At 48.7% G+C, this 23,352-nt stretch overlaps 2 protein-coding genes across 2 annotated transcripts in view; one reads left to right on the plus strand and one right to left on the minus strand.

Annotated features, from left to right (window-relative positions):
• Positions 1-16,685, minus strand: part of DNAJC17 (DnaJ heat shock protein family (Hsp40) member C17) — a 43,113-nt gene extending 26,428 nt beyond the window's left edge. The window contains exon 1 of the mRNA XM_004380637.1: positions 16,581-16,685. Within this exon, the coding sequence (XP_004380694.1) occupies positions 16,581-16,658 (78 nt within the window). The 5' untranslated portion in view covers positions 16,659-16,685. The remainder of the gene's footprint in view (positions 1-16,580) is intronic.
• A 217-nt stretch (positions 16,686-16,902) lies between these two features.
• Positions 16,903-22,702, plus strand: ZFYVE19 (zinc finger FYVE-type containing 19). The gene is made up of 11 exons (XM_004380638.2): positions 16,903-17,081; positions 18,303-18,424; positions 18,596-18,649; positions 19,009-19,127; positions 19,228-19,373; positions 19,956-20,064; positions 20,852-21,061; positions 21,330-21,409; positions 21,705-21,803; positions 21,907-22,031; positions 22,116-22,702. Exons 1-11 carry the CDS (start codon positions 17,028-17,030, stop codon positions 22,192-22,194), a joined length of 1,197 nt encoding a protein of 398 aa, XP_004380695.1. The 5' UTR covers positions 16,903-17,027; the 3' UTR covers positions 22,195-22,702.
• Positions 22,703-23,352: the final 650 nt, after the last annotated feature.

Below are 23,352 nucleotides of genomic sequence, written 5' to 3' on the forward strand. Positions count from 1 at the left end.
GTGTGTGCGTGTGTGCGCGCGCGTGTGCGTGTGTGCGCGCGCGTGCGCGCTTTAGGTGAAAGTTGACACCACAAACAGATCCTCATTCAAAAATTTATACGCGAATTGTTTTGTGACATTGGTTGCGATCCCCACAATGGCACTGTACTAGTTTTAACAGAGATTTTAACTCCACTTGTCCGGGTTGGCTTACTACCGCCCGAGTTGACGTGCGTTGTACAGCTTTACTGACAGGGTCCAGTCTCCATCTGTGTCACAAATGGAGTCGGGAGGCTCTCTGAGGCCCACAGGCCCGTCTCTTGTTGCCCTAATTTCTCCTGAAGTGTGGGTCATGGCAAAAGGCCTGGAAGAGGAGTAGAAAACGCAGGTTCGGGCAGTGGCTCTGCCTTTCCCAGCCACACCGTATGCTGGGCAAATCCATGAAACCCTTTGTGTCTAAGTTTTCTCATCTATAAATTGGAGCTAATAGTCCTTGCCTACCTCACAGGCTTGTTTTGAAGATCACATCAAATGATATAATTTATGTGAAAGCACTTTAGTGTCCTATAAATGTGAGCTATTATCTGGAATGCTAATGAATAGTTTACAGCTTACAAACAAAACAAATCATTCCTTTTGACTTACAGGCAGCCAAGTAGCTTCAACACTTCAGCGCCTCAGTTCGGCCAGGCAACCAGACCTGAGTGAGCTAACCATTAGAGACAGGACTGGAAGCCTGGCTCCCGGAACCACCCAGGATCAGTCAGGCCCCTGGGGAACGAGCAACTGTCCGAATGCGAAACCAGGCTCAGTGACCAGCCGTGAGGCCTCAGTGCTTCGTCTGGAGATAAGGAGCTTTGGGAAAGACTCCCGTTGGAGACAGTGGAGTGAGTCAGGCACACCTCAAATCCAGAAATGGCCTCCAGGTGCCCACAGAACCAAGTTTAACCATCACGGGGCCTTAGAGGCCCAAACACCTCACGTTTTTCAGATTCATCTCCTGCTGCACCCTCAGCAAATTCCAGGCACTTTTATTTCTACAGTTTCATGCTCACGTGGCTCCTTCAAGCCCCTCTCTGCCCTCTTCAATTCCCCAAAACCTACTCTTCTTAAATTCGTAAGAAAACAATGTTAGTGGGTCCCATTCTACGGTGTAACAGAAATCTGTAGTTTAAATACATGTGTTAGCCAGCACACAGACAAAACATTCTTTTCCTAAAGTAACCTATATGTTATAACATAACCTCCCTGCAAGTGTCAATATTAAGTTCCTCTGGTAATTTTCCTAGTAAATAGACTTGAAATGTGAGTCTTGAAAGAGCTCATCAAGATGCATTTCAAGCATCTGGCTTCACTGAGCACTACACACCCCATAGAGTGAGTTACCCACCCTTCAAAGGGCGTCACAGAAAGACCAGGCTACTGCTGACAAGAGAAAGACAGAGGCAGGCTGCACTGGAGTGGAAAGAATATAAAACCTGGGCCCCACTGACACTCACTCACTGAATGTGTGGTCTCAGGCAAGCTTTATAACCTCTCTGGACCTCCGTTCTCCTATCAAATGAAGACCTCCTCTAACTCTGCTGCAATATATTCTTTTCTGCCCTCAAGGTCTTGCACAAAAACACCTCCTCAGGGAAGCCTTCCCTGATCCTCCCAGTCATATGAATCAGGTCTTTCTCTTAATTCCTACAGCATTTTCCTTACCTACTTTTACTGAACCTCCATCATTCTACCTCAGAATTCATGGCTGTCAGTGAGAGCTGTCAGAAAGCGGAGTGATGGCTTGTTCAGCTCCGGAGCCTCACCATGCCCACCCAGCACCTTGTCCAGAGTGATATACTCTACCAATCTGTTGATCTGAACGAATAGTAAACACTAGTGATCCTCAATTTTATTCTACATGATTCCCCACCGCCTCCTACCCTGAGCGCTGCCTCACTGGAGATCACTGGTGCGTTGTTAGGTCTGTCAGCACTGATCTCTCACAGCTGGAATGAGGAAGAAGGGGTGGCGGGGGAGGGCAAGCTTGGATGTGAGCTGTGGGAGATTTACATTTGACTGTAAAGCTTACCATGTAGGCAAAGTGGAATAATGACGGTAACACCAAGTCACTGAGCACTCACTCTGTGCCAGGCACTGGGCTAAGACCTGGATCAGGTCTCACAACAATGCTATCAAGTAGGGACGTGTCATTATTCCCATTTTGCAGATGAGGAAACCAAGGCATAGAGAGGTTGCAAACTGGTGAGTTATGCAGCCAGTATCCAGGCAGTCTGACTCCAAAGCCCACTTTCTTAACCATAACTGCTACTAAGTATAAAGGCGATTGTAATAAAGGCAGGTTCACAGTTCCCAACATGGCTCAATGTTCTGTTTTAGGATTTTCATCTATTCTCAACCACAAGACACAAGGGAAAGATTAGTCCAAAGGACTAATGGACCACAACCACCACAGTCTTCATCAGACTGAATCCAGTACAACTAGACGATGCCCAGCTACTACCACAGACTCCTCTGACAGGGATCACAATCATCACAGTAGAGGGTCGTGGACAGAGCTGAAGAAAAATGTTGTCATGGATTGAATTGTGTCCTACAAAAATATCTGTCAACTTGGCCAGGTCATGATACCAAGTATTGTGTGACTGTGTACCATTTTGTAATCTGATGTGATTTCCTTATGTGTTTTAAACTCTATCACTCTGATGTAAAAAGACAGATTAGCGGCAGTTATACTGATGAGGTATACAAGATTGGATAGTGTCTTAAGTCAATCTCTTTCGAGATATAAAAGAAAGAAGTGAGCAGAGACACATGGGAACCTCATACCATCAAGAAAGCAGTGCTGGGAACAGAGCGCATCCTTTGGACCTGAGGTTCCTGCGCAGAGAAGCTCCCAAACCAAGGGAAGATTGATGACACGGACCATCCTCCAGAGCCAACAGAGAAAGCGTTCCCTGGGAGCTGACCCTGAATTTGGACTTGCAGCCTACTGGACTGTGAGAGAATAAACTTCTCCTTGTTAAAGCCATCCACTTGTGGTATTTCTGTTAGAGCAGCACTAGATTACTAAGACAAATGTAGAACAAAATTCTAACTCACAAAAAAAGACCAGGCTTACTGGCCTGACAGAGACTGGAGAAAACCCAAGACTATGGTCCCTGGACACCCTTTCAACTCTGTACTGAACTCACTCCTGAGGTTCACCCTTCAGCCAAAGATTAGATAGGCCTGTAAAACAACAATTGTGAGGCTGGCACAGGACAGGTCAGTGTTTCATTCTGTTGTACACAGGGTCACTATGAGCCGGAACTGACTCGACAGCACCTAAAAACAACATAAAACAAAATGAGACTAAATGGGCACACCAGCTCGGGGGCAAGGATGAGAAGGCAGGAGGGGACAGGAAAGCTGGTAACCGGGAACCCAAGGCCGGGAAGGGGAGAGTGCTGACATGTCATGGGGTTGGCAACCAAAGTCACAAAACAATGCATGTATTATTTAATGAGAAACTAATTTGCTTTGTAAACCTTCATCTAAAGTACACTAAAAAAAGAAAGAAAATAAGAAGTCATACTCAATCATTCTACAAGGATTTTTGGAGCACCTATCAAGGGCTAAGCACTGTTAGGTGCTGGAGATATATAACCAGTTGCCATCAAATCAATTCCAATTCATGGTGACCTCATGTGTGTCAGAGTACAACTGTGCTCCATAGGGTTTTCAGTGGCTGATTTTTCAGAAGTAGATTGCCAGGCCTTTATTCCAAGGTGCCTCTGGGTGGACTTGAACTTCCAACATTTCAGTTGGCAGCTGAGCGCATTAACCATTTGTACCACCTAGAGACTCCACTAAATATACAGCAGTAAACAAAACAGAGGAAGCCCCTTCCTTTTTTTTTTTTAAATTGTTGTGCTTTAAGTGAAACTTTACAATTCAAGTTAGTTTCTCATACAAAGATTTATACATACATTGTTATGTGACCCTTGTTGCTCTCCCTATACTGTGACAGCACACTTCTCTCCTTTCTACCCTGGATTGCCCGTGTCCACTCAATCAGCTCCTGACCCTCTCTACCTTCTCATCTCGTCTCTGGACAGAAGCTGCCCATTTAGTCTCATGTACCTGCTTGAGCCAAGAAGCACACTCTTTACAAGTATCATTTTATGTCCCATAGTCCAGTCTAATCTTTGTCTGAAGAGTTGGCCTCGGGAATGGTTTCAGTTTTGGGCTAACAGAGAGTCTGGGGGCCATGTCTTCCGGGGTCCCTCCAGTCTCAATCAAAACATTAAGTCTGGTCTTTTTACTAGAATTTGAGTTCTGCACCCCACTTTTCTCCTGCTCCGTCAGGGACTCTGCTGTGTTCCCTGTCAGGGCAGTCTTCGATGGTAGCCAGGCACCATCTAGTTCTTCCAGTCTCAGGCTGATGAAGTCTCTGGTTTATGTGGCCCTTTCTGTCTCTTGGGCTAATACTTTCCTTGCGTCTACGGTGTTCTTCATTCTCCTTTACTCCAGGTGGGTTGGTACAAACTGAAGCATCTTAGATGGCCACTCGCTAACTTATAAGACCCCAGACGCCACCCACCAAAATGGAATGAAGAACATTTTCTCAATAAACTTTTTTTATGCCGACTGACCTAGATGTCCCCTGAAACCATGGTCCCCAGACCCCTGCCCCTGCTACTCTGTCCCTCGAAATGTTAGGTTGTATTCAGGAAACTTCTTAACGTTGGTTTACCCCAGTTGTGCTGACTTCGCCTGTAGTGTGTGTTGTCCTTCCCTTCACCTAAGATAATTCTTGTCTACTATCTAGTTAGTGAATACCTCTCTCCCTCCCTCCCCACCCTCGTAACCATCAAAAAATGTTTTCTTCAGTGTTTATACCACTTCTTGAGTTCTTATAATAGTGGTCTTATACAATATTTGTCCTTTTGCGACTGACTAAATTCACTCGGCATAATGCCTTCCAGACTCCTCCATGTATTAAGATGTTCACGGATTCATTGTTGTTCTTTATTGTTGTGTAGTATTCCATTGTGTGAATATACCATAATTTGTTTATCCATTTATCCGCTGATGGGCACCTAGGTTGTTTCCATCTTTTTGCTATTGTGAACAGTGCCGCAATGAACATGGGTGTGCATATATCTATTCGTGTGACAGCTCTTATTTCTCTAGGATATATTCCAAGGAGTAGGACTGCTGGATTGTATGGTACTTCTATTTCTAGCTTTTTAAGGAAGCGCCAAATCGATTTCCAAAGTGGTCGTACCATTTTACATTCCCACCAACAGTGTGTAAGTGTTCCAGTCTCTCCATAGTCTCTCCAACATTTATTATTTGGTGTTTTTTGGGAAGCCCCTTCCTTTCTGGATTTTTTACATTCTAATGGGGGAGACCAATAATAAGCAATTGGGTATATAATATAATTGTTAGTAGTGATATGTGATATACAATGGGCTCAAACACAGCAACAATTGTGAGGATGGCGCAGGACCAGGCAGTGTTTCATTCTGTTGTACATGGCGTTGCTACACGTCAGAACCAACTCAAGGGCACCTAACAACAACAGTGATAGGTACTACTTAGACGTATATAGCCGAGTAAGGTGTGGGGCAGCTAATTTAAACAGGTGGCCTCTCTTGGGGAGTGATATTTGAATGCAGATCTGGATGATGTGTGGGACTGAGATCTGCAGCTACCTGGAGAAAGTTCTAAGCAAAAGAATCAACAAGAGCAAAGTCCCTGAAGCAGGAACATCTGGTGAGTTTGAAAAAACATCCCAGGAGGACTAATAGCTGGAGCATAGTGAGCAAGGGGGGAAATGGTAGGAGAGGACACAGGAGAGGCAAGAAGGGCCTCAAGGGCAAGCCTAAGAACCTCAAGTTTTAAGTCTGATGAGAAATCAATGGTGAGCTTTGAGCAGAAGTGACAAGACCTGACTTACATTTTAAAAGGCTCACTCTGGCTGCTGAGTGGAGAAGAGGCTCCAGGGAGCAAGCACAGAAATCAAAGAATAGTAACAGCAGGCTACTGCAGTCACCTGGTCAGAGGCAATGGTAGCCTGAATTAGCATGGTCAAGGGGGAAGGTGGTAGACTGTGGTTAATTCATTCTGGATATATTTGGAAGGTAGGGTAAATAGGATTTGCTGATCACATGGCTATGGGGTATGAGAGAAGGAGAGGAATCAAGGATGGCTCCCAGGATTTCGGCCTGAGCAATACAACAATGGAGTTGCCATTAACGTAATGAGATGGGTAACAGTGGACACAGGTTGGGAGGGTATGAGGGTTTCATTTTGGAGATGTCTGTTAGACATCTAAGTTGAGATGTTGATAGACAGTTGGATAAACAATTAAAGAAAAAAGATGCAGCAGAGAAAATGCTTGTTCAGGCCTGGAAAGACAAGACAGAGGTACTGCCCCTCAGTAGGTCCCAGGAACCTGCTGCAGGTGAGTCTCTGGTGGACACAAGCATGGGCATGAGGCAGAAATCTTGCCTAGGTTTCCTCAGGGCCAGTGGCAACAACCACTGGGTGGCAGAGGACCAAAAATACTTGCTCACGGGGGTGTGGAAGCTGCATCACCTATACTTAACACAGCCCTGGGGTGCCCAAAACAGATGCACTAAGAAGAAACTCAAATTAGACGTTAAACAAGCTGGGTGGGAATGAAAAGCACTAGAAACAAGGCCCGGTGCTAGGGCTCCACCACTGAAAATGTCTCAACCTTGCAAGAAGGCAGCAGGTTTACTTCTGGGAAGGGGGACCATATGTGCAGGTGGGTTTCCCCAACAGAAAAGATAACCACATAGTGGCAAAATTAACCTCTCAAGGAGACATTTCTTCCAACTGGGTTTAAGTTCACAAGTGTAGACTAACTGGCATCTTGGTGAGGCTGAAACCAGCAAAATTTCCTCCTTTAAAAATCTCAACATAGAAAAATATTTATTGATAGGAGAAGTTGTTCACAAATAAAAATTGTTCATAAGATTAAAAAAAAAAACAAAAAAACACAGGAAGCTCCCTTAAACAATTAACTATATGAGACCAAACAGTCCACATTTACCCAAAAGCAAAGATGAGAAGGAAAGAAGGGGAAGGGAAGCTAGATCAATGGAAACAGAACAAACAGAATGGAAATAATGGGAATGCTGACACAATGGCACGGAATAATTTGTATAAAAATTGTTAAATGGAAACCTAATTTGCTGTGCAAATTTCCATCTAAAACACAATTTAAAAATTTCTTAAAAAACCAGGACAAAATATGTAGAAGTATCATTAAAAATGTGTGTGTGTGTGCATATCCACATCTCTATTTCTACCCGGAAGAAAGAAACAGAAAAAACACACTTACCAAAAAGTTAACAATGGTTATCTTTGGATAATGGGATTACAAGTGATTTTTTTTTTTCTGTTTTTCAAATTTTTTTACACTGAGAACTTATTTTTTATAATCATGTGTCTCTCCTTTTCCTTCCCCTCCTGATCAAACACCTAAAAGCCCTTCGGTAGGGCTGAGCCAGGTAGGTATCTGTGTGAGGTTGGGGAGCTGAGGAGGCCTGGTATGGGGCATCCATGCAGGAGAGACTCACCTCGAGGTGCTGGAGCCCGAGTGAGTGAGGACAGTGTCTACATGAACAAGTGGCCAACAGGGGTGAGAGCCTGAGACAGGGGGAAAGCCTAGGAAGGGGCATCCAGGCCTGTAGGGAGTGAGGAGGGTATCCGTGGGAGCGGGAGGTGTGACCTGGAGTGGGGTGCTGCAGCCAGAGAGAGGTGAGGAAGGTGGCCACATAGGGGAACCGCCTGGCATGGGGTGTCAGAGCCTGCCTGGAGTGAGGAAGGCTTGGGGAAGTGTGATGGTTAAGATTGTGTGTCAACTTGGCTGGGCCATGATTCTCAGTGTTTTAATGTAATCACTCCCATGATTGAATATACTGTGAATAGCCAAACAGATGAAAGGGAGTCTTCTTGGGGGTGTGGCCCGCATCTGTATATAAGCAGACGTTCTGGCGTTTTGCTCTCTCTGGATCCTGCGGCTGCTTCCTGTCGTCTCATCTCCCGTTCTTGTGACTTGAGCTGTCAGCTTATCTGCCGAACCTGGGATTTGTCGATCTGCACGGCCTGTGAGCAGGAGCCCCGCTCTCCAACCTGCTGATCTTGGGCTTGCCAGCTTCTGCAACTGGGTGACTTGGGACACTCTAGCCTCTACAGTTGCGTGAGCTGTTTCCTTGATATAATCTCTCTCTATATATATATATTTATACACTTTACTGGTTTTGCTTCTCTAGAGAACCCAGCCTAAGAGATTTGGTACCTGGAGTGGGGTGCCTCCAGGCATTTATCAGTGGAGTTAGGCTTGTTGACCCACAGAATGAGGGAGCTGAGTGCCTGTGTGCAGGAGGCTTCCTGGCAGAGTGGGGTGCCTCCAGGCACTTATTGGTGGAGCTACCCAGCTTTGGAACACTTGCCCCAGCAGGGCAGATGAGGGCGTGAGGCCCAAGGGCCGAGAGGCCACAGGAAGCAGAAGCTGAGGAGACAAGGAACACAAGAAGCCAAGCTGCCTCAGTCTCAAAAGGTATGGCCATGGCCTCTGGGATTTCAAAGGGTGGAGCTGTCACTCTGATGGACTAGGAGAATGGTGCGCCTAAAGCCCAGGGAGCAGAGTTGCTGTCCCAGTGGGCCTGGAAGGCGGAGCTGAAGCCCAGGGGCGAGGGGCCTCCAATCAGAATCCCGAGACTGTGGCCAATACCTAGAGTCTGGAGGGCAGGGCTATTGTGTGAATGGTCTCAGAGAACAGAAGATTATTTTCAAAGCTTTGAGGGCTAATGTAATGTGTTCTGCTAACTTGCTTGGTGCCTGTTATTCCTTTTTTCCCTGCAATTTCTCCCACTGGTAATGGAAATGTCTAGCTTGTGCCTGTTCTGCCATTGTACCTTTGGAAGCAGATAACTTGTATTCCAGATTTCACAGATGCAGAGGAATTTTTGGGTTTTGTACTTGGAGTTGATTTAAGACTTTTGCTGTGATATGATGAGATGAATATGTTTTGCATGTTGCAAGGACATGAATTTTTGGGGGCCAAAGGGTGGAGTGTCATGGATTGAATTGTGTCCCCCCAAAATATCTGTCAGCTTGGCTGGGTCATGATTCCCAGTATTGTATGCTTGTGTTATCTGATGTGATTTCCTTATGTGTTGTAAACTCTATCACTGTGATGAGGTTATACTGATGAGGTTGACAAGATTAGATAGTATCTTAATGCAATCTCTTTTGAGATATAAAAGAGAGAAGCGAGCAGAGACACATGGGAACCTCACACCACCAAGAAAGCAGTGCCGGGAGCAGAGTGCGTCCTTTGGACCTGAGGTTCCTGCGCGGAGATGCTTCCAGACCAAGGGAAGACTGATGCATCACAAGGACCTTTCTCCAGAGCTGACAGAGACAGAAAGCCTTCTTCTGGAGCTGATGCCCTAAATTTGGACTTGTAACCTACTGGACTATGAGAGAATAAACTTCTATTTGCTAAAACCATCCATTTGTGGTATTTCTGTTAGAGCAGCACTAGATGACTAAGGCAGGAAGGGAATGGGAATAAAGTAATAGGAGATACAGAGAAACTGATAAAAACAAGTAAAATGTGTTAAGGATATTAGTTCTGGGTGGTGCAAACAGCTGCTAACCGAAAGGTTGGAGGTTCGAGCCCACCCAGAGGCTCCTTGGAAGAAAGGCCTGACAATCTTCTTCCAAAAAATCGGCCACTGAAAACCCTATGGAGCACAATTGTACTCTGACACACATGGGGTTGCCATGAGTAGAAATAACTAGAAGGCAACTGGTTTTTATTAAGAATATTGGGAGCTAGGTTTTTCACTGTCAGAGAAGGAAGTTACAAATATAGAAAGGAGAAAACTGGAATGAACTCTGGGGTTAGAATAGAAATGAAGGTATTGGCATGAACTCATGGTTTTTAACAGACAGATATAGATAGATGCAGAAATTAATATAGATGTAAATAAACAGACATAGATAAACACACACAAACATATTCCCTAGCTCTGTCCACTGACAGGGCCTGAGAAGCGATTCCCCAATAGTGTTGAGTACACCTAGCACCCAGGCCTGGGTTTCTAAACAGGGCTTCCAACCGGTTTGTTCTGGTTCGAACCCCTGCTGAAAATGTGCATTTCTAACAAGTTCTCCAAACCCAAAAACCCTGTAGAACAGAGTAGAACTGCCTCCTAGGGTTTCCAAGGCTGTAAATCTTTACGTAAGCAAACTGTCACATCTTTCTCCAGCGGAGTGGCTAGTGGGTTTGAACCGCCCAACGAGTTTCCAGGCAATGCTAACACTGCTGGTCAGGGACCAATTCTGAGAACCACTAGTAGAGCTGTGGTTCTCAAAATTGATTTTACATAAGAATCACCTGGGGATCTTGTTAAAATGTAGATTCTGATTCAGTATATCTGGAGTGGAAATGCAATTCTCAGCAGAGGCTCCAACTGGAAGAAATGAGTTGGAAGTCCTGTTTCTAAATACAGTACCATTCTCCACTAAAAAGAACCAGGACTTGTTGGAGACACGGCTGACTCCAGGGCTGGGGCAAGGAAAGTATAGGATGAGCCTGGAACATCTTATTGTGCCAGAAGGCAAAGCAGTCCTCAAAGAACGATGGAATCGTGACAACAGGACAAGAAGCCAGCTTAACAGGGCTCCCATAAGCCAGTTCTGGGACAATTTGAGCATCATATAGATAATGATAGTAACCCATTGAATAAAATAGGAAACCCTGAGTCCATACTAATATAAATGAATGAGTAAATTGAAAGTTTGATGAAGAATTGAATATTTAGATAGTTTCAAAATACCTCCCACAAAATACTTATTAATTACAAAGGGGAAAAAGAGTAACTTTACAGTGGGGAAGCAGTAATGGGACAAACCAAAATCCAATGCCATGAGAAAAACTGAATCACTTCTGTGATCTTCCTGCCAAAGATGTACAATCTCAATATAATAATTATGAGGAAAAGGCAGACAAACCCCAAATGAGAGACTCACCACCCAGTAACTGGCCTGTACTCTTCAAAACCGCCAACGTTAGGAAAGTTAAGGTAAGACAGGAACTGTTTCGGACTAAAGCAGACTGAAGAGACACAGCAAATAAACGCAACGTGTTACTGATGCTGAAGTAGAGCCGCTTGCTATAAAGGACGGTATTGGGAAAATAAGAGGATTATTGAACGAGGTATCAACGTGAGTTCCCTGCTTTTGATGATTGTACCGTGTGGTTATATAGGAGAAGGCCCTCATTTGCAGGAAATACACACTAACAGTACTAAGGCGGGAGCTGATGGGGCATTAGGTTAGCAAGTCACGCTCCAATGGTTCAGTGGAAAAAAGTTCTTGGTACTGTACCTGCAACATTTGTATAAGTTTGAGATTGTTTCAAAATAATAATAAAAATTATACTTGAGAAAGCGAGAAAAAAAATGGAACTGTGAGTATCGACATAGGACTGAAATTTAAGAAGGAAGGCGATTTAATTAGGAAGGAGACTCACTTCTCACAGCATTCTTCTCCTGACATCCAAAAGAAACTAGACAGAAACAAACTCCTGAAGTTATTTCAGAATACGTCCTGAGGGTTTGTAAATGGCATTAATTCACCGCCTACTCTTCCCCTTGGCAGGCCTTGCTGCCCAGCCCTGACAAAGAGAGACAGAGAGTGAGTTTGGGGCTCACTGCTTCAGGCTCTAGCAGGAGACTGAATTCCCAGGGCATGAACCTCTCCCCAAGGAGCCCTGGTGGTGCAGTGGGTAAGTGCTGGGCTGCTAACTGAAAAGGTCATCCGTTAGATCCCACCAGCCGCTCTGTGGGAGAAAGATATGGCAGTCTGCTTCCGTAAAGATTACAGCCTTGGAAACCCTATGGGGCAGTTGTACCCCATCCTATAGGGTCACTAGGAGTCGGAATCGACTCCGCAGCAACGGGTTTGGTTTGGATTTGGATCCTCTCTTCAGGAGCACTTCCGCTCCAAACCTAGGTCCTCAACTCAAGACTTTCCTGTGAGAAAGCAACACCTTGCCCTGCCTTTCTCCTCTTGGACCGGGTGGGAAACAAAAATGTCTCCCTTCAGGAACTGTTGACTGTCTAAACTTAGCCAAATGATGGTGTTTGGTCCCCGTCAGGGCCCCCCAGGTTTGGATGACGATATGAAGAAAAAACATCTGCAGAAGGGCTACCTCCACAGACAGAACGGTAGAGGTGGACTTGTCCCTAACTCTAGCTGTGGTCCGCACACTTCTATAACTGGCACAATAGTCAAAATTTTAGGCTCCGCGAGGCCGCGTATGATCTTTGTAACACATTTTTCTTTGTTTGTGTTTACAATCTTTTAAAAACGTAAAAATCATTCTCAGAGACCATTAATCAAACCGGCCGTTTGACCCCTAGAGCCATAGTTTGCCTAACTCTCTCGTTTTATATTTTGAGGAAGGTCAGGCCCTGAGAGAGGACCTCTGATTCTTGCCATTTAACAAGCATTTACTGAGACCTTCTATGTGCCAGTCACCAGGTAAGGGGCTGCTATGAGGTGAAAGGACCAGATCTGGTCATCAGAGCTAAGGGTACAGAGGGGTGGAAGACATGAGACAAGTAACCAAGACAGCACCGGAAAGGAGAAGAATGGGGTACTTGGAAAGAAAATAACAGGCAAGGGAGTGCCATTTATGCTTAGTTCTGAAGATAAGTAAAAGTCCCCCAGGTTAATGAAGCGAGGAAAAGCATTCTTGGCAGATTTGGGAAAGCACATATGAAGGGGTAGGAAATTCTAGTGTTTTATTGTAAGTGCCATAGGGTTTTAAGGGAGTACCAAGATCATTCCATTTTCTCTGAGAATATATTGGAGGGAGATAATAAGCTGGAATAGAATAGATTTGAAGGAGGGAGACAAATTGGCAGGCTACTCTAATCATTCAGTTGGAAGTTGATGGTGGCTTGGGCTGGAGTGGTAGTGGGGGCTGGGATATAAGTGAACAGGTTTGAGAAATATTTAGGAGGTTGTTGTTGACTCCTTAGGGCACAAGTGACAGACTAGATAGCAGGAGTAAGAGGATTAGAGGTGTCAAGAATGACTCCATCTGGGGTCTTAAAAGCTTGTGAGTGGCCACCTAAGATACTCCACTGGTCCCACCCCATCTGAAGCAAGGGAGAATGAAGAAAACCAAAGGAACAAGGGTAAGATTAGTCCACAGACTAATGGGCCACAAGTACCACAGCCTCCACCAGACTGAGTCCAGCACAACTAGATGGTGCCCGGCTACTACTAACGACTGCTCTGACAAGGATCACAATAGAGGGTCCTGGACAGAGCTGGAGAAACCCCAAGAGTATGGCCCCAGACACCCTTTTAACTCAGTAATGAAGTCACTCCTGAGGTCTACCTTTCAGCCAAAGATTAGACAGGCCCATAAAACAAAACGAGACTAAATGGGCACACAAGCCCAGGGGCAAGGACGAGAAGGCAGGAGGGGACAGGAAAGCTGGTAATGGGGAGCCCAAAGTCAAGAAGGGGAGACTGTTGACATGTCATGGGGTTGGTAACCAATGTCACAAAACAGTATATGTATTAATTGTTTAATGAGAAACTAATATGTTCTGTAAACCTTCATCTATAAGTACAATTAAAAAAAAAAAATGACTCCAGGTTCCCGGCTTCAGAGGCTGGATGATGGTGCCAATTACCTAGATGGGAAGACCATGGAGGGGGCAGGTTTGGAGAGGGAAGTTCAAGAGTTCAATTTTGAATGTAGTAAGATTTAGACCCTTGTGAAACATCCAAATGGAGAGAAGCAGGGAGATGGATACATGGATTTTGAACTCTGAGATATGATCTGAAGGAAGGTTAAATTTGAGGTTGGTGCCCATCACTACCACTGAGCTGTATGGTACTTGACAGGGCCAGAGTGACACAGAGGAAAGAGCACCAACCTGGGCTGGGCATCGGGGGATCTGGGTTCTAGTCCCAGTTCTGTCCCTAACAACCTGAGCTTCCGAGTTCCAGTTTCACCATCAGTAACACGAGACTGGTCTAGATAAGGCCTTCTTAACCTTTTTTGGATAAGAATTACCTCCTCTGCCCCAAAATGGAACCCTGCTGGCATAGTGGTTAAAAGCTACGGCTGTCAACCAAAAGGTCAGCAGTTCGAATCCACCAGGCGCTCCTTGGAAACTCTATGGGGCAGTTCTACTCTGTCCTATAGGTCGCTATGAGTTGGTTTTGTTTTTTTGGCTCCAAAATGAATACATGGAACATATTATACATGATTTTAAGGGTTCACCCAGTTCCTGGAACCTTTCTGTGGACTCCAAATTAAGAACTCCTGGACTATATGACCAGACAACCAAAGTTTAGGAGACATTCTTGGTATACACTTTAAATATCTGTTGGTCCTTCAGGTGCCCCCAGAGAATATGACAGGTGTTGTCCCCCCAAGAAGTGTCTCTCTACCAAAACATGTGCATTATCATGGAGCTAGCCAATGTATTCAAAGGTCCCAAACTGCTTTTCAAGTTTTATCTTCTTTCACCCTTTCTTCTTGGTGCATGCTCCAGAAAAACTGGACTGTATACACTCTCCTCTTTCTTTTTCTTTTTTCCTCTCCCCTTTCTTGGAATGTTCTTCCTCCATTTCCACATAAGCAAGCTATGCCCATCTTTCAATGCCTCAAATGCCTCTTCTACTTCCCCCACTCCTTCTCCCAAACTAGAAATAATCTCACCCTACTCTGAACATTCACAACACTTTATTTGTATCCCTTTTAAGAGACTTATCACGTTCTCCTTTTATTGTAGCTTATCATGCAGGACTCTTGCTTCCCCTGCTAAAAGGTAGCTGACAGACCTGGCACATGGATAGCAACCCATAAATGTTAGCACTGTTATCCTTTATAAACAGCCTTCTCACACATCCCTTATCCCATCTCGGTGAGCTCTTGATTCCAACCACCACTGCCCAGCTCAGGCATCGGTTGGTTTCTTGCCGAGACAACAGCCCCACCTGACCCCTTAGTGGCAGCCCCTCCACCCTCATCCCTGTGTCCATTCTGCATAATGATATTATTTTCTTTAAAAATCCAATTATGTTACTTCTCTGATTAATATATATGTTTGTGTATATATATATATTATATATATAATATGTATATATTTATATATATATAATATGTATATATATAGACATATATATATACAAATGGTTCCCAATTGCCTTCCTCAGGGGTTCTCAACTTCAGGGTTCCAACACACTGGCTGGATATGGTGTGAAATGTCCCAACTAACTTCTCACTATTAATGAAGTACTAACTGATTTAACAAATCCAGCACATAGTAAGCATTATATACCTATTAGGCATAATTAACACTGAAATTTTATGACTTATAAGGGATGAAGTAGATGCTTTTGGTGCCCTGTAGATGTCCTTGAAGGAACCCTGGTGGCGCAGTGGTTAAGCACTCGGCTGCTGACCAAAAGGTCTGCAGTTTGAACCCACCATGGAGAAAGATGTGGCAGTCTGCTTCTGTAAAGACTACAGCCCTGGAAACCCTATGGGGCAGTTCTACCCCGTCCTGTAGGGTCTATGAGTCGACATTGACGGCAGTGGGTTTTAGTGATCCCTGTGGCTTACTTCTGATTTCAGCTCTAGCTGCGGTGGAAAGTTCTGTGCAAGCTGACAGCTTTCCTGCCCCAGAGCTGCTGCTTCTCACAGCTCACTCAGCCCATGAGCAGGGCAGCCGGGAAGCACAAGGCCATTAATAGGCATTAGTGGGCATTAATTTCCTTCCAATGAACTACTGGACTCTCCTTCCTGCTGGCTATAACCACGACCATGATTCAGGAAGAGAAAGAGATAACAGAAATCTTAAGTACAGCTTGGTCAGGGTCTTGCTCAGCGTCCCATTCCCTGGCATTTTATTAACACCTTCCTGTGGAACCCGGGCTACGTGCCTGAGTCTCCCGACCCGCCTTCTTTCGGCCCACTATCACACGTTAAGAAGTGCAACACCTGAACATCTACTACTTGGAAAGAGTCAATGAGCTGGGTGGAAAAGAAAACAGGGCCGGCAGAGTCATAGGTCACAACGCTAAGGCGGGATGAACTGAGAGCAGGGGCGCCTTGAGACTTGGCCGTTCTTCCGCCCAAGGATCTAAGTGGAGTTGAATCTGCCTTCAGTCGACACTAAATCAAGCACCTCCAGCTACCATCAAGACAGAAGGGCAATCAAGAGGCCGAGACTGCGCAGGCGCAGGGAGAAGGCTAGGGTCCGTAGCAGGCTCACCTCGGGGTCTCTCCCAGACAGAGGCCACAGATAGAGCACAGTAGCGCGGCGCGAGGAGTCCCCTGTGTCCCCCTCTTTCCCCCTGAGGCCCTCAGACCCTCCAGGAAGGTTTGGGAGCCCATCTTCTGAGGCCGTCGGGCCCCCTTCGCTCCCACCCAGCGCCCGGTAGAACCTCGAAAGCGGGTGCCAGCTGCAGGCGAGGTGCTAAGACAAGAACGACCGCTCAGGATCGGCCCTCCTCGCCACCGTTCTCACCTCTTTGTCCGCCGCCTTCTCCTCGATCCCTAGCAGCGCGTACAGGTCCATCTGTAAGAGCTCCTTGGTCACCGCCATGGTTATGACCCTGGCTCCGTTCGTACTACAACTTCCAAGAGTCTAAGCGTGCGTAGAGACTGCCGGGGAACTGCCAGCTCGGACAGGCTGAATGGCGCTTAGCCCCCTGGGAATTGTAGTGTTTTGGGTCTTGCTGGACTGACTCTGAGGGAGATGGGTGGTCGTGAATGAACTACAACTCCCAGCAGTCCCCGCTCTGCTGCGGCCGCTCTCAGGCGCCAGAGGCTTGTGCCGATTCTCGGCTGGAGGCCGTAGCCACTATCCGCGAATGGGCGTGAGGTGCCTGGGGGTGCTGGGTGAGGCTTCGGAGGCCCTGGGCTTGGCCGGCGTGGCCTCAACTTTGCCGACCCCGCCGCGTCGGGAGCCAAGATGGACAGTAGGTGCTACGGCTGCGCAGCCAAATTCACAGTCTTCAAGAAGGAGGCGAGTCTTCTCTCCCCGGGGGCTGGAGGGCCAGGGAGGACGCGGAGTGGAAGGAAAAACACGGGATTTGCAGTCCAAAGACGTGTTTACGGCCTGGTTCAGCCCGTTTCTAGTTGTGTGGTTTTGATGAGGTCACTGAGCCTCAGCTTCCATTTTCGTAAAATGGAACTATTTTACGCATTCGGAGTTGTGAGGGTCCAGTGAGATCTGGAGGTGAAAGTGCCCTGTAAACTGTAAAGCATGCTGCCTTCGTTTTTGGAAAGCTACGCCTTCAGTCGACCAGGTGTATAATCCGGCAGTTTCTCCACCCTGCTTCTCCGCAGCCCGGCCTTATTTAATGAATGCCCTGTGCCCACTCTCCACCATCCATGCCGGTTCCTCTCTTCCCCATCGCACAACCTGCCCTTCCAGGTCTCTTGAGGTAGATTACTGTCCTTCCTTTTGCCCCCAGGGCGCCATGGTAAAGGCATGCAGGGACCTGCCAAGTTCCCCTGGTAACTGTAGGCTTCCTGTGCCTCGGCTATGACCCAGCATCTGTCCAAGAGACAAGAACCAGATGGGATGAATTACGGCACATAGGGAGGCAGGACGGTGTAGCACTCAGCCTGGGTTTTGGAGTCAGGGTGGTCAGGGTTCTGCTGTCCTGTTCACGGGATGACCTTCCTTGGTTTGGGCAAGTCAGGTGACCTTTCTGGCCCCATCTGAGATAGAGACAAGAAATGGTGGTCATCGGAGTGTAATAATGTATGTAAATTGTGAGGATTAAATCAGATGAATGTTTAGTACTGAGCTCAGTGCCTGGCACACAGTAAGTGCTTGATAAATGGAGGTATTGTTATCATCCCATCCCGAACCAAGCTGCCTTCCTACTCAGCTAGGGCAGAGAAGGCATGGGCCCTGCACTCTCTGATTCTGCTTTGTTGAAGAGTCAGCAACTTGGAGCATGAGACTGCCTTTCTGCCTTCTACACCCCTGTGCCAGGGAATTGAAGCCAGGGTAGAAAGCACTGGGAATTTTGCATGAAGCTTTATTTGATTGGAATAAGAGACTGGAGACAGAGGACCACCCAGTCTGTCCCCAGGCCTTAGGGGCCCCACGCCTCTTCGTCCTCCTAGTGATGGTCACGACATCAGTGTCTTCCCTCTGCGTGCGTGAGGAGTCCCAGGGAGGAGCCTGCAGGGGCAGGTGAGAGGTGTATCCCCCTGTTCATGTTTCCTGCAGTGCGGCTGTAAGAACTGTGGCCGGGCCTTCTGTTCTGGCTGCCTCAGCTTCAGTGCAGTGGTGCGCCGAGCTGGGAACACCCAGCACAAAGTCTGCAAGCAGTGCCACGAGGTCCTCACCAGGTGAGAGGCAGGATGGCCAGAGTCCAGCCAAGCATGGCAGTGGGCAGCTGGCAGCGCTGGCAGCCTTATGCTCTATGACCAGGGTTCAGCTCAGGAAATTGGGTGTGGGGCAGGGAAAGGCATTGCCTGGCAGGGTGGCAGAACTTCTGACACTAGGTTTCTTCCCTATAGAGGGTCCGCTCCTGCCAACACCTCCAAGTGGTCACCACCTCAGAACTATAAGAAGTAAGTGCTGAAGGGAAAGAGACAAACGGGGTTGGGCAGTGAACAAAAGAGCTATCAGGGTAGGACTGTCCTCCCAGCTTCTAGATCAGATGAGCTCAGGGTCAGGAGAATCCCCCTCTTAGGCTCCTGACTTCCCTCTCAGGCTTAGAAAGCAGCTCGCCAGCCCTCTCACCAGAAAAGGCGCTTGGGAGGCCTTGCCCTCTCTGCTGAAGCTGGCGGCATGAGCAAGGGCCACAGGATTTCCCATTGGAGACCCCCTGACCAAATGCCCAGCAACGATTTGAATGGGAAATAGGAAGTGGTCAGCTTCGTCCCTACCTGCTGCCTTCCTCACGAGCCTCCGTCTCATGTCTGGCCAGACGCATGGCAGCTTTGGAAGCCAAGCAGAAGCCCAGCACTCCCCGGAGCCAGGGACTGACCCAACAAGACCAGGTCATTGCGGAGCGCCTGGCACGGCTCCGCCAGGAGAAGAAACCCAGTGAGTGGGGGCGGGCAGGGCGGCCTGACGGGCACTGCCAGAGGCTCCTGGGACTGGGATCCCTCTGGCCTCACCGGGCGCCCTCCCATGCCGATTGCAGAGTCAGTGCCCTCACAGGCGGAGATAGAAGCCCGGCTGGCTGCGCTGAGGGACGAACCCCAGGGTTCCATCCCTTCCACCCAGGAGATGGAGGCACGGCTTGCCACATTGCAGGGCAGAGCTCTGCCCTCTCACACCCCCCAGCCGGTGAGTGCCATGGTTTGGGCGGGAAGGAGGTCCCAGGGAGAGGGCCTGGCAGAAGCCCAGATGCATGTTTGGACGTGCACTTTGCAGAGTTGGCAAAGCCTCCCACCCCACCCTTGATCCTCAGGTCTGCTGCCAGGCCAGGGAACCAGGGGTAAGCAGCAGGGTTGGGTGGGGCAGGAAAAGGTGGTCCCTCAGTCCTGTCGGCCCTGCCAGACCCACTAGGTTATATGGGCCCTGAATTAATCCCCTGTTCCTGGGTGGCACAGATTGTTAAGTACTCAGCTACTAACCAAAACGTTGATGGTTCAAATCCACCCAGAGGCACCTTGGAAGGAAGGCCTGGCAATGTACTTCTGAAAGATCACAGCCATTGAAAACCCTGTAGAGTGCAGTTCTACTCTGACACATGGGGTCACAGTGAGTTGGAATCAACCCGAGGGTCACTGGTACTGGTACTGGTACTGGTACTGATACTCCTTGGGCTGTGAGAACTCCTTAGCATTTACCCCTAACCCAGACTCCTTCTAGGCCTTATGGTGTGGCGTCCCCTCCCCACACACTGAGGTTCCCTCCTCTGGCCAGGTCCATCAGCCACTGGACACCAGGACCCAGCCCCAGCAGGCACAGGATCTGCTGACACAGCTGGCAGCAGAAGTGGCTATTGATGAGAGCTGGGAACGAAGAGGCCCAGGTAACCCCTCCACCTGGCTCCCCTAGGGACCTGCCCCACCTCTTTCCCCCGGTGGAGGGGGCTCTGCTGCTCAGCCTCGGGAGATGAATGTAAATCAGAGAACAGCCAATATAAGAGCTACCGTGTATTGAGCACTTCCTCCAGAGGGAGCAAGCGTAAGCCTAGTGGTTAAGTCCGTGAGCTTTAGAATCAGTGAGTCTGGTTCCGCTACTTACTGGCTATACGACCTTGGACTAGACAGCAAGGTCACACAGCTACTAAGTGGTAGAGCCTTGAAACCAAGGTTGTCTGACTTCGAACCTGCTTGTTCTGAAACTAAGCTAAAGGTGACCATGTCAGAACCACATCATCCACTTTGGTAAAATCCTTCCCACCTGGTGATATACAAGACCTAGGCTTCCCTCCTGCCCTGTCCATGCTGCACCTGGGAAATGCTAATCCCAGCCCTGAAAGGCAGAGACTGGCTGAACCTCAGCTTCCTGCTACCCCATATCCTGATCCTTTCCTTTAGGCCACGGATTCTCAAATTGTGGGACATCTTCCAGAAGAACCAACATATTAAAATATCAGGAGGGTAGGGATGGGTGTGGCTGGAAAAAGCATGTCCAAGATTATTAGTATTTTACATTTAGAAAAATGGAGGAAATACTAATTTTATTTATAACCTAAACTGCAGGAGCTAGTGCTTGAACAGAAAGCTGATGATCTATGGTTTAAAAAAGTTGAGAAATGGGCTCCGTGGCTTCTGATGAAAGATCTGGAATGTCTCTGCCTCCGTCACTTTCAGCTGCCTCTGTCCAGAACGACCTCAACCAAGGTGGCTCAGGGGCCCGGAGCGCTAATCCGCAGGGGCAGGCCGCCATGTCCCTGGAGGAGGAGAAGAGCAGGCTGCTGGCGGAGGCAGCAGTGGCGCTGCAGGAGGAGAACACAAGGCAGGAGCGGATCCTGGCCCTCGCCAGGCGGCTGGCTGTACTGCGAGGACTGAACCCGGAAGGAGGTAGAGCCTGGGGGCCGCCGCTCACTGTGTTCATCGGGCAGGGGAATCCTCAGTCCCTTCGGTCCTGAGACTTCCGTTCCTGCCTGCCAGCCCCCAGCCCTTATACTTCAGCAATGGCCCAGCCCTGCAGGGGTGGCGCAGAGGCTGCACAGCTCTGATGCAAGTGCTGCTGGGAACCAGACAGCTCCCTCCGTACTGGTGAAGTGGCAGAGTACAGCCCCTCAGGGGCTCACTCTTTCTCCTGCGTCCATCTCTCTCTCTTTCCAAGTGACCCTCCAGGACTATCGCCTCCCAGACAGCGATGATGACGAAGATGAGGAGACAGCTATCCAGAGAGTCCTGCAGCAGGTGGGCCCTGCCGCACCCCCAGACCAGCCCTCATCCCCTCTGCCTCATTGCCCCACCAATCCACCTGGCCCCGCTCACCCTGTCACTGCTCTGGGGCTGGACGGGCAGCCCCCGTTCTGGCTGGGGCCCCACTGCTCCTGTGACCCCAGCTGCTCCCAGTCCCTTAAGATGGGGAATCGGCAGCCAAAGGCAGGTAAAGGAAGATGAGCTGAGAAGCTGAGGCCACAGCACAGAAATGCCAGGAGGGGTGCCTGGGGCTGGAGCAGGGAGGTGGACCTTGTCACCCTGTCCACAGCTCACTGAAGAAGCTGCCCTGGAGGAGGCAAGCGGCTTCAACATCCCTGCAGAGCCAGCTCCCCGACCACGGGCCCAACCCCACATGACAGAGCCCGAGGTGAGAAGGGCCCCAGACACAGACCTGGGAGCCATCGGCCAAGCCTTCCCCCTGCCTGGCCAACTGCTCCCTCGTTCCCCTTCCTCGTCCCTGCCCCCTGCAGGCCGCAGCCCCTAGGCCGGAGGCAGAGGCGGAGGAGGAACTGCCGTGGTGCTGTATCTGCAATGAGGATGCTGCCCTGCGCTGCGCTGGCTGCGACGGTGATCTCTACTGTGCCCGCTGCTTCCGGTGGGTGCAGGCAGAGTGCTCTGTGGGACTGGGAGGGCCCGCGACTGGCTGGGAGATCGCTGAAATCCATTCTTTCCTCCACAGGGAGGGCCATGACGCCTTCGAGCTTAAAGAGCACCAGACGTATGTGTACCGCCCACCACAAGCAGGCCGAGAGCACTGAGGAAACCCTGGCCCACCCAGGAAGGGAGGCCTACAGGCAGCCCCACAGGCTGGGCCCCCACCGCTGGGCCCATCGGCAGGTTCTCCTGCTGACAGGCATGCCCTTTCCCGAGCCTTGGTGTTCTCGGAAGGAGGAAAGATCCTCCCCTGGAGACAATGAGCGGAGGAACCAGAAGGATAGCCACTGGGAGCCCTAAAGCAGAGAAGCCTAGGCTGGAAGTGAGAGGCATGATGGGGAAAGGACCAGACTGAATCCAAGGATGAGCCCTGAAACCTGGCTCGGGCCCAGGGCCCATCCCTGGCACTTACTGGATTTAATAAAGTATGTTGATTCCTTGGACCCGGCATCTCTTATCTCTTGAACCTTGTGAGCCCTGAGTCTGGGCCCTGTGAAAGGCAGCAAGAGCAGAGTAGGCTACAAGCCCAGTCCTGTGGGGCCAGGGGAAAGGTTAAGCTATCCTGGAAGCTCCTCCAGGAAGGAGCAGTCCCACCCTGATCAGGTGGCCTCATCTGGTAGATGTGAACATTTATTCCACTGAACTGGACTGTGCCTCATGCTCTGGGCAGCCCAGCTTAGCCACCAGGCCCCACATCTTGGATTTCTCAGCCCCTCCAGTATTCAAACAAGGCGTGCAAGAAATTTGTGGGTCTAAATGGGGCAGGCCCAGCTTGCTGCTTTACTCCCAGAGGACCCCATCTCCCAGGGCACGTGCCCCGAACTGGCTGCCATCCAGATCCAGTGTCTACCTTCCAGCAACTCTCCCCCTCCCGACCTCTGGCCTCAGCCTGTACCCCTTACACTCCTCTACATAGCCTCTGCTTTTCTCTTCCTGTTTCTGGCTGGAGCCAGCTCAAGAAAGAGCCCAAGACTTGAGGCCTCCTGCCTCATTTGGAGGTAAAGGAGGGTTTAGCCTTCAGTGATGCTCCCAAGCCCAGGTAGGTCTTTCCTGTTAACTCCCCTCTGGGATTTGAAACTAGCCTTTACCACTTGGGGCCTTCCTGTTAGCGATGCCCAAATGCTGAGTGTCTTAACCAGGTGTGCTTGGCTTGGCCTCTGGCCCTTGCTAGCTCTCTGAAGCAGCGCTGTGACATTTATCTTTGAATTCTCAAGGCCTGTTTGGATGAATGAATCGAGTAAATGAGATATGCAGTGACTCAG

Source organism: Trichechus manatus, unplaced genomic scaffold, assembly GCF_000243295.1.
Source record: "Trichechus manatus latirostris isolate Lorelei unplaced genomic scaffold, TriManLat1.0 scaffold00076, whole genome shotgun sequence".
NCBI classification, from domain to species: Eukaryota; Metazoa; Chordata; class Mammalia; order Sirenia; family Trichechidae; genus Trichechus; species Trichechus manatus.

Excerpts from the sequence above, each read along its gene's own strand:
- ZFYVE19 (XM_004380638.2), top strand. The coding sequence starts at position 17,028 with ATGGACAGTAGGTGCTACGGCTGCGCAGCCAAATTCACAGTCTTCAAG. Across the intron at positions 19,374-19,955 it reads CCTCTCACACCCCCCAGCCG|GTCCATCAGCCACTGGACAC; the intron begins GTGAGTGCCATG and ends TCCTCTGGCCAG. Across the intron at positions 21,062-21,329 it reads AGGACTGAACCCGGAAGGAG|TGACCCTCCAGGACTATCGC; the intron begins GTAGAGCCTGGG and ends TCTCTTTCCAAG.